The sequence below is a fragment of the Eriocheir sinensis genome, chromosome 44, assembly GCF_024679095.1.
Source record: "Eriocheir sinensis breed Jianghai 21 chromosome 44, ASM2467909v1, whole genome shotgun sequence".
NCBI lineage: Eukaryota > Metazoa > Arthropoda > Malacostraca > Decapoda > Varunidae > Eriocheir > Eriocheir sinensis.
This window is the reverse complement of record NC_066552.1, coordinates 1,441,999-1,452,004: the sequence shown is the minus strand read 5'-3', so window position 1 is coordinate 1,452,004 and position 10,006 is coordinate 1,441,999. Positions and strand designations below refer to the sequence as shown.

The 10,006-nt window shown below is 45.1% G+C and overlaps 1 protein-coding gene across 1 annotated transcript in view; it reads right to left on the bottom strand.

Annotated features, from left to right (window-relative positions):
• The window catches only part of LOC126980621 (paired box protein Pax-6-like), an 11,946-nt gene extending 11,611 nt beyond the window's left edge, over positions 1–335 (bottom strand). The window contains exon 1 of the mRNA XM_050830723.1: positions 188–335. Coding sequence (XP_050686680.1) covers positions 188–335 — 148 coding nt within the window. The remainder of the gene's footprint in view (positions 1–187) is intronic.
• Between the last annotated feature and the right edge of the window lie 9,671 nt (positions 336–10,006).

Sequence of the window (10,006 nt, the reverse complement as noted above, 5' to 3'; positions counted from 1 at the left end):
CGCTGTGGAGCCGTGGTCTGCTTGACGGTCCCTGGTGCCACGGAGCAGTTCAAGCACTGCGGTGCGTACGGTCAGTGTACTCCTATAGTCACGAGGTGACGGTCGATGCGATGTTAGAAGGAGTTGATGGTTTCTGCACTTCCTGCTTCAGCAGGGAGGTCGTTCCAGTGGCGTATGACTCGATTACGGAAGAAACTCCTGCCAATGTCTGTGTTGCACTGCTTCGCGTGAATGGGCAGGCCGGTGTTTCTGGGTCGTGAGTTGGCCTGTAGCTCAAAAAGCTTGGAGAGGTCGACGTTACTGAAGTTCTTCAGGTACTTGAAGTCCTGAATCATGTCCCCTTGTGAGCGAGTCGTTCTTCATACCGCTGAGCCGTCAGGAGGAGGAGGAGGAGGAGGAGGAGGGCGGGGTCACGTGCGGCAAGAGATCCTGTAATCGTCTCATTATTCCCGCGGCGAGACTCCTCCTCCTCCTCCTCCTCCTCCTCCTCCTCTTCCTCGCCCTGTAATCCCGCGCGCCGCCCCTCGCCAGTGTGTGCGGCGGCGCGTCACCCTGTCATCACGTTATTGCTCAATCACGCCGACAACACCACCCTGCCTCCCCCTCCCCTGCCCCCCTGAATACCCCCTCCTGCCACCCCTCCCCTCCCCAGTCCCTCTGCCCATACCCATCTGCTTTACTCTCTGCTCTCCTTTCCCAGCTCTCCCCTTCCTCCCTTTCCTTATCTCCCCTTTTCTACCCTTCTACTCTTTTCTCCCTTTCCACCTCTCCACTTCCTCCCTTCCCCGTGTCTCCCCTTCCAACCCTAATCTATATCTCCCCTTCCATACCCTTCTGCCCGTCTTCCTCCCCTTCCATACCCTTCCTATCCTACTCTTTCCTCCCTTCCCATCTCTCTCCCCTTTTCTTTCCTCCCCTACCCTACATACGAAGCTCTTCCCTTCCTCCCCTTCCCTTCCATCTGTCTCCCTTTTCCTTCCTTTCCCTATTCCTTCCCCTCCCTTCTCTTCCCTATACCAAATAATAATAATAATAATAATAATAATAATAATAATAGTAATAATAATGGTAATACATCGCTAACAACTACAACAAAAACAACAGTACTCTCTCTCTCTCTCTCTCTCTCTCTCTTCCACTAGTTTGCACTCTTTCAATCATTTCTTCCCTCCATCAATAGTTTTTTTTGGCATCAATCAACAAATGTGACTTCTACTTTGACTCCTTTCTCTTCCTTTCTCTTCTATTCTCCCTTTTTCTTGTTATCTTCTCCCTTTTTTTCTCCTCTGTTCTTTCCTTCCATTGTTTCCTTTAGCTTCTCCCTTTCTCTTCCCTTCTCTTCGTCTCCATATCTCTTATTTCCCTCCTTTCTCTTCCTTTCTCCTCTATTCTCCTTTTCTTTTCTTTTTCTACCCCTTTTTTCATTTCTATTCTTCCCTTCCATTGTTTATTTTGCCTTCTTCTCCTCTCCGTTCTCTTCGTTTCCATATCCCTTCCTTCCTTTCTCTTCTGTTCTTCCCCTTCTTTCTTTCCTTCTCCTCCTCCTCTGTCATTCTCTCTTTCGTCTTCCCTTCCCTTTCCTTCCTTTTTTTCTTTCTCTTCCCTTCCACTCTCCTTTCCCTTCCCTTCTCTTCGTCTCCATTCCTCTTCTTCCCCTCCTTTCCCTTCCTTCCTTTCTCTTCTATTCTTCCCCTCCTCTGTCATTCCCTTTTTCGTTTTCACTTTCCTTTCCTTCCTTCCTTTCTTTCTCTTCCCTTCCACTTCCCTTCGTCCCCATTCATCTTCTTCCCCTCCTTTCCCTTCCCTCCTTTCTCTTTTATTCTTCCCCTTCTTTCTTTCCTTCTCCTCCTCCTCTGCCATTCCCTCTTTCGTTATCATTTCCCTTTCCTTCCTTCCTTCCTTCCTTTTCTTTCCTTTCCACTCCTTTTCATTCCTTTCTTCGTCCAGTACATTCTTAGTTTCTGATATATTCTTTCTTTCTTTCTTTCATTTTCTTTCTTTCTCATCTCTTTTCCTTCCCTCTTGTTTTTCTTTCTCCTTTCGTCTTTTTTCTTTTCCTTCCTTTCTTTTTCATTTCTTTCTAGTACTGGTTTTTTCTCCTGTCTATCTTTCTGTCTATCTATCTATCTATTTATCTATATATTATCTATCTGTTTATCTAATCTTTCTATTCCTCTCTCTCTCTCTCTCTCTCTCTCTCTCTCACCACTACGACCCACTATTACCCTTTTCCCTTCCCCTCCTCCCCCCTCCCCCCCTGACCCTCGATCGACCCCCGCATAGAATAACCGTGACGGATCAGCCAACTTGCCGTGACGTCATTACACGCGACTGGGGGAGGAGGAGGAGGAGGGGAAGAAGAAGGGGAAGAAGAGGTGTTGACAAGAGGGTCGTGGTGGTGGTGGTGATGATGGTGGTGGTGGTGGTGAGAGAGAGAGAGAGAGAGAGAGAGAGAGAGAGAGAGAGAGAGAGAGAGAGAGAGAGAGAGAGAGAGAGAGAGAGAGAGAGAGAGAAACACTGACAACGCAAATCTTAACCAAAAGCAATATTAATAACCTTCCTTCTCTCCCTTTCCTCCCTTTTCTCCATTCTTTTTTCCTTCTTCTCTCTCTCTATCTCCTCCCTTCTTCCTTCCGTTTCCTCCGTCCCTCCAAAACAAGACCACAGAAGAGAGAGAGAGAGAGAGAGAGAGAGAGAGAGAGAGAGAGAGAGAGAGCTGTCATCTCCACGTGGCCGATTGCGACAACTCAATTTAATAGGAGGAGGAGGAGGAGGAGGAGGAGGAGGAGGAGGAGGAGGAAGAAGAAGAAGAAGAAGGAAAAGATGACAATGAGTGGGGAGGAGGAGGTGGAGGAGGAGGGCATTGAAAAACGAAATGGAGAGTGATAAGGAGGAAGAGGAAGAGGAGGAGGAGGAAGAGGAAGAGAACAACAAAGAAGAAGAAGAACATGAAGAAGAAAAGAACAACAAGAACAACAAGAAGACAAAACAAAAAGGCTGAACGAAAAAAGAGAAAGAAAAAATGAAGAAAACAGAAGAAAAATAAACTTGAAGGAATTAAAAGAAGACTACGAAGAAGAACAAGAAGAAAAAAAAGAAAAAAAGAAGAAAAAGAGAAAAAAAGAAGAAAATACAAGAAGAAAAAAAAAACAGAACGAAAAGGAAAACGGAGAACCACGAACCACGAAGGAGAATAAAAGGAGAAGAAGAAGAAGAAGAAGAAGAAGAAGAAGAAGAAAAGAAGAAGTTGGAGGAGGAAGAAGAAACGATGGAGAACTCTGAAGAAGAAGAAGAAGAAGAAGAAGCCAGAGAAGAAGAAGAAGGAGAAGAAGAAAAAGAAGAAGAAGAAGAAGAAGAAGAAGAAGAAGAGGAGAAGAGGAGGAAGAAGAAGGGAGTGAAGCGGGCTAGCACTGTCCTGCCCCGGCCGTTCTTTGAGACTGGATGTGTGTGGCTGACAGAAGGAGCCATCGGAGGCTTTATGGCTTATCATGGCGGAGGAGGAGGAGGAGGAGGAGGAGGAGGAGGAGGAAAGTGATGATGAAGATGAGAAGAAGGAAAATGACATGAGGAAAAGTAGGAAGAAGAAGGAAGGGAGGGAGAAAGGAACAGGAAGGAAAGATGGAGAATTAAGGGAGGGGAAAAAGGAGAAGGAAGAGGAGAAGAAAGGGAGAGGATGACAGGAAGGAAGAAGGAAGAGAGGGAAGAGAAGAAGGAGGAGGAGGGAATGAAGATGAGAAGGAAAATAATGTGTAAAGGAGTAGGAAGAAGGGAGGAGGAGGAGGAGAGGAAGATAAAGAGATGGGGAAGAGGGGAAGAGAGAAAAAGGAGGAGGATAGAGGGAGGAGGAGGAAGGGAAGGGAAGGGAAGGGAAGGAAGGGGTGGCAAGGAAGGGAAGGAAGGAAAGAAGGAAGGAAGGAAGGAAGGAAGAAAGGAAGGGAAGGAAGAAGGAATGAAGGAAGGAAGAAGGAAGGAAGACGGAAGGGAAATGTGGCAAGGAATGAAGGAAGGAAGGAAGAAGGAAGGAAGGAAGGGAAGGAATGAAGGAAGGAAGAATGGAAGGAAATGAAGGAAGGAAGGAAGGAAGGGAAGGAAAGGAAGGAAGGAAGGAAGGAATGAAGGAAGGAAGGAAGGAAGGAAGGAAAGGAATTATGAAGGAAGGAAGGGAAGGAAGGAAGGGAAGGAAGAAGGAAGGAAGGAAGGAAGGAAGGAAGGAGGAAGGAAGGAAGATGGAAGGAAGGAAGGATGGAAGGAAGGAATTAAGGAAGGAAGATGTTTAAGGATGAAGGAAGGAAGGGAAGGAAGGAAGGAAGGAAAGGGAAGGAGGAAGGAAGGGAAGGAAGGAAGGGGAAGGAAGGAAGGAAGGAAGAAGGAAGGAAGGAAGGAAGACGAAGGAAGGAAGGGAAGGGAAATGAAGGAAGGAAGGAGGAAGAATGGGAAGGAAGGGAAGGAAGGAAGGGAATGGAGTAAGGGAAGGAAGGAAGGGAAGGAAGGAAGGAAGGAAGAAGGAAAGAAAGGAAGGAAGGAAGGAATGAAGGAAAGGAGGAAGGAAGGAAGGAAGGAAGGAAGAGGAAGAGGAGGAAGGAATGAATGAAGATGGCAAGGGAAGGAAGGAAGGAATGGAAGTAAGGAATGAAGGAATGAAGGAAAGAATGAAGGAAGGTAAGAAGAAGGAAGGAAGGAAGGAAGGAAGGAAGGAAGGAATGAAGGAAGGGAGGAATGAATGAATGAATGAAGAATTAAATGAATGAAGAATGAATGAAGAAGGAAGATTTTAAGGAAGGAATGAAGGAATTAATGAATGAATGAAGGGGAATGAATGAATGGGATGAAATGAAGGAAGGAAGGATGAATGAAGGAAGGAAGGAAGGAAGGGAAGGAAGGAAGAAGGGATGAAGGAGAAGGAAAGGAAGGAAGGAAGGAAGGAAGGAAGGAGGAAGGAAGGAAGGAAGGAATGAAGGAAGGAAGGAATAGAAGGAGAAGGAAGGAAGAAGGATAATTGAAGGAAGGAAGGAAGGAAGGAAATGAAGGAAGGGAAGGAAGGGAAGGAAGGAGGGATGGAATGAAGTTTAAAGGCCATACATTCTATAGAACTCTTCTTCCTCTTCTCCTCCTCCACCAATCCTAATCTTCCTCTTCTTCCTTCTTTACTTCCTCTTCTTCCTCCAGTTTTTCTTCCACCATCACAACAACTTCTTCCTCTTCTTCCTCCTCCTCTTCTTCCACCACCACCTCCTTTTCTTCATCTTCTTCCTCTTCTTTCTCCTTTTCCTCCTAATCTTCCTCTTCTTCCTTCTTTACTTCCTCTTCTTCCTCCAGTTTTTCTTCCACCATCACAACAACTTCTTCCTCTTCTTCCTCCTCCTCTTCTTCCACCACCACCTCCTTTTCTTCCTCTTCTTCCTCTTCTTTCTCCTTTTCCTCCTAATCTTCCTCTTCTTCCTTCTTTTCTTCTTCTTCTTCCTCCTCCTCTTCTTCCACCACCACCTCCGTTTCTTCCTCTTCTTCCTCTTCTTCCTCCTGCTCTTCTTCCACCACCACTTCTTCTTCCTCTTCTTCCTTTTCTTTCTCCTTTTCCTCCTCTTCTTCCTTTTTCTCTTCTTCATCTTCTTCTTCCTCTTCTTCCTCCTCTCTCTTCTCGACATCCTTCGCTTCGCTTTGTGTCCTAATGATCCCATCGCCAGGAGGAGGAGGAAGTGGAAGAGGAGGAGGAGGAGGAGGAGGAGGAGGAAGAGGGAGATTGGGGGAGGGGGGGGGGCGTCTAATATGGCGAAATATAAACACACAAGAGAATTCGAAGTTGGATGCCGCAGTCAGCAACCGGACCATTAGAATAAGATTAAGAGGGATGGTCGCACGCTCTCTCCTCCTCCTCCTCCTCCTCTTCCTCCTCTTCCTCCTCCTCCTCTTCCTCCTCCTCCTATTCTTCCTCCTCCTCCTCCTCCTCTTCCTCAATATGGCATCCTATTGTTCCGTGTTCCGTTCAACCGCCACCTTTTCCAGCGCGTTCGTGTGGCTGAGTTTGGCGTCGACTTTGGGTTCCTTTTTTTGGGGGTTGATTTCGTTATTTTATTTACTTGTTTTGTTTAATTGTTTGTATTTTAGTTATTTTTATTTTATTTTATATTTTATTGACTTTTTTTTAATTCTTTAGTTTTGTTTAGTTCTTTTTATCATATTTCTTTTTTTAGTGTGTGTGTGTGTGTGTGTGTGTGTGTGTGTGTGTGTGTGTGTGTGTGTGTGTGTGTGTGTGTGTGTGTGTGTAAAAGTCTGCGTTAGAGAGATTTCGTAGTTCATATTTATTATTATTATTATTATTATTATTATTATTATTATTATTATTATTATTATTATTATTATTATTATTATTATTATTATTATTATTATTATTATCTTTAGTTTCTCTTCACGATACGCTCTAAAAAAAAAGTGAACGTAATATAAATCCGTTTCTATCGATATTTCTTTAAGATCTCAAGAAAAAAAATGTAATATTGAAGTCTTCTCGTAATATATTAGAGAAAGATTTCCTTCCCTCTGACAAAAAAAGAAAAGTAAATTGAATCAGTAAAACAAACAGATATACAACAAGAGAAAGGGACAGATATCAGAAATTGGTTATATAAAAATGAAAACATCGGAGGGAAAAAACATTAATATAAACATCTCGGTGACAATAACATCAACAACATAAAAGGAATATTAGTTTCAACCTCTGAAAAACATTAAAAAAACTATACGTCGGGAAAAACATTGACATAAATAGCTCTCAGAAAACCAATAAACATGAAAAAAATAAAGAAAAGATTAAAAGATATCAGATAAAAAAGACCAGCAAATTTTCAGACCTTAAAACAAAACGAATATGATGATGATGACGATAATGATGATGTTGATGATGATGATGAAGAGGAGGAAGATGGTGAGGATAAAGATGAAACAGAGAAAAAGAAACAAAACAGGAAAAGTTAAAGAAAAAAGAAATAAGATTGAAAATACAGAAAAATGAGCAGGAGGAGGAGGAGGAGGAGGAGGAGGAGGAGGAAGGCAGGTGTGTCAAACAGGTGTGTATGTATGTGTGTGTGTGTGTGTGTGTGTGTGTGTGTGTGTGTGTGTGTGTGTGCGCGTGTGTGTGTGCGTGGGCTTTCCAGGTGAAAAGGGCGCTTATTTTTAACCATCAAAGCCTGGCCTGTGCGCACCCCGTCGACCTCCCCTTCAAAATATTTTCCTGTTGATTCTGGGAAGGGAGAGGAGGGGGGAGGGGGGGAGGAGGACGGGAGGGAGGGGCAGGATAGGAGGAAGGAAGGGAGAGGGAGAGAAGGGAGAAGAAGGATAGAATGATAAGAGGTGGGAGCGGGGAGGATGGGGGGGACGAGGAGGGAAGAGAGAAGGGGAGGAGGAAGGGAGAGGGAGAGAGGGGAGAAGAAGGATAGAATGATAAGAGATGGGGGAGGGAAGGATGGGAGGAACGGAGAAGGAAGAGGGGATAGGAGAGGGATGGGAAGAGGAGGAGGAGGAAGAGGAGAGAATAGAATGGAAGGAAGGATATGGAATGGAGAGGGGAGGGTGAGAGAGGAGAAATTAGAGAAAAAGAGAGGAGGATGGGAGAGGGAAGAAGAATAGGAGGAGGAGAACGAAGGAATGGCAATGAAAGAAAATAAGTTAAGAAGTAAAGAGAAGAGCAGAAAGGAAGAAATGAGGGAAGGAGGAAGAAAAAGAAGGAAAAGAGAGAGAGAAAAAGAGAAAGAACCGGGTGGAGGAAGATAGAAAAGGAAGGAGAAGGAGATGAAGTGAAGGGAAGAAGAAGAAGATTGTGCATAAGAAGAGGAGGGAAGGAAAAGAGATGAAGAGGAGAGAAAGAAGGAAGGAAAAGAGAAGAGAGAGAGAGAGAGAGAGAGAGAGAGAGAGAGAGAGAGAGAGAAAACACCCTAACGTTATCCATCACCTCTCTCCTCCTCCTCCTCCTCCTCCTCCTCCTCCTCCTCCTCCGCCTCCTCCTCCTCCAGGCGTCCCAGATATGTTTACTTCTTAGCAAGCAAGATATTAAATTTTACTGACCCTTTGATCGTTTCTCGAGGTGTGTGTGTGTGTGTGTGTGTGTGTGTGTGTGTGTGTGTGTGTGTGTGTGTGTGTGTGTGTGTGTGTGTGTGTGTGTGTGTGTGTGTGTGTGTGTGTGTGTGTGTGTGTGTGTTTTATTTTGTATACATATAAATAAAAACAAAAAACACATATTCTTGTTTTTTTTTCTTATACATAATTATTTTTTTCTCTTTCAATTTCTTTCTTTGTATCTATTTTTTGTCTTTTTTTTCCTTTAAGTATAAAAGATTAATCGAGTTTTTTTTGTTATTTTTTTGGTAAGTAAAACAAGAATGCTTTTAAAAATATTTCCGTCTTGTTTTTTCTTTAATTAGTTTTTCTTTTTTATTTAATGAGGTGAGTGAAATAACCTGAGAATGAGAAATACCAACTACTTTTCTTTTTTCTTTCTTTATTTTCACATCTTACCTAACCTAACCTCTCTCTCTCTCTCTCTCTCTCTCTCTCCCAAGGAAGGGGGGGGTGGAGGGGCAGCATTAGTATAGCTTAAAATGTAATATCTTCGACTCAACACTCGCCGCCTGTGTCCCAACCCTTCGACAGCCTTGACTTCGATTTACTTATTCATTTCTTATTTTTTACGTTCCGTCTTGGTGGGGCTTGACACGAGTAGTTGGCCCCCCAGTCCACTATGGCGCAGGCAAGTGTTTACAGTGGTGCCATCTTGCTTGGTTCATGGTGCAGGAGTTCATATTTCATCCTCTTATAGAATCTAGAGCCCCTTTCCCCCTCCTCCTCCCCTCCATGTCTCTTTCCCTCCCCCCTTCCCCTTTCTCTCCCCCTTTCCCCCTCCTCCTCCCCTCCATGTCTCTTTTCCTCCTCCCGTCCCCTACTTCCTACTCTCCTTCCCCTTCCCCTTTTCCTATTTCCCTCTCCTCCTCTCCCCACACACAAACAATTCCCTTCTAACTCCCCCTCCCCTCCCCTCTTCCCATGCATCTCCCCTTTCCCTACCCTTCCTCCTCTCTTCCCCTCCCCCTTTCCCTCTTCACCCCTCCTTCCCTACACACACAAATACACACAAACACATCTTTTCCCCAGCACAAAAACCTCCCTTCTCCCCCCTTAACCGTCTTCCCTTCCCCTTCCCCTCTTCCCTTCCCTTTCCTCCCCTTCCTCTCGCCCCCAAGCTAGCACCTTCCATATTCCCCTTCCTCCCAGCTTCTCCTATCCACTTCCCCTCCCCTCCTCCTCCTCCTCCTCCTCCTCCCCACACACAAACACACACACTAAGAACATCGAAGTCGGCCTGGAAGCGATCGGGACGCAGGCCAATATAAAAAAATGAAAAAAACTTGCCCGCCGTAGATCAAAGCGGGGCCTCAGATCGCGCTGCTTTGATACAGATAACTTTTATTAAAAACTGCGCCGCCCCGCCTCCGTGGGCAAGCTTTAGACAATTTTAATTTGCTTCCTGAGGTCACGTGTCTCGGGAGGGGCGGAAGGAAGGAAGGGAAGGGAGAGAGGGGAGAGAGATGGAGGAAGGAAGGAAGGAAATGGCTGGGAACGAGAAGGAAGGAGGGACGGTTTTGAAAGTGTGCAGAGATGGAAAAAGGAAGGAAGGAAGGAAGGAAGGGAAGGGAAGGAAGGGAGGGGAGAGAGATGGAGGAAGGAAGGAAATGGTTGGGAACGTGAAGGAAGGAACGGTTTTGAAAGAGTACAGAGATGGAAAAAAGAAAGGAAGGAAGGAAGGAAGGGAAGGAAGGGAAGGAAGGGGAGAGAGATGGAGGAGGGAAGGAACGGTTTTGAAAGAGTACAAAGATGGGAAAAAGGAAGGAAGGAAGAAAGAAGAAAGGAGGGGAGGAAAGAAGGAAGAAAGAATGGTCCGCGGAGCTCTGGGGGGTAGCATGAGCCAAACGAGATGGCGCCACTATAAACACTTGCCTGCGCCACAACGGGTCGGGGCTGA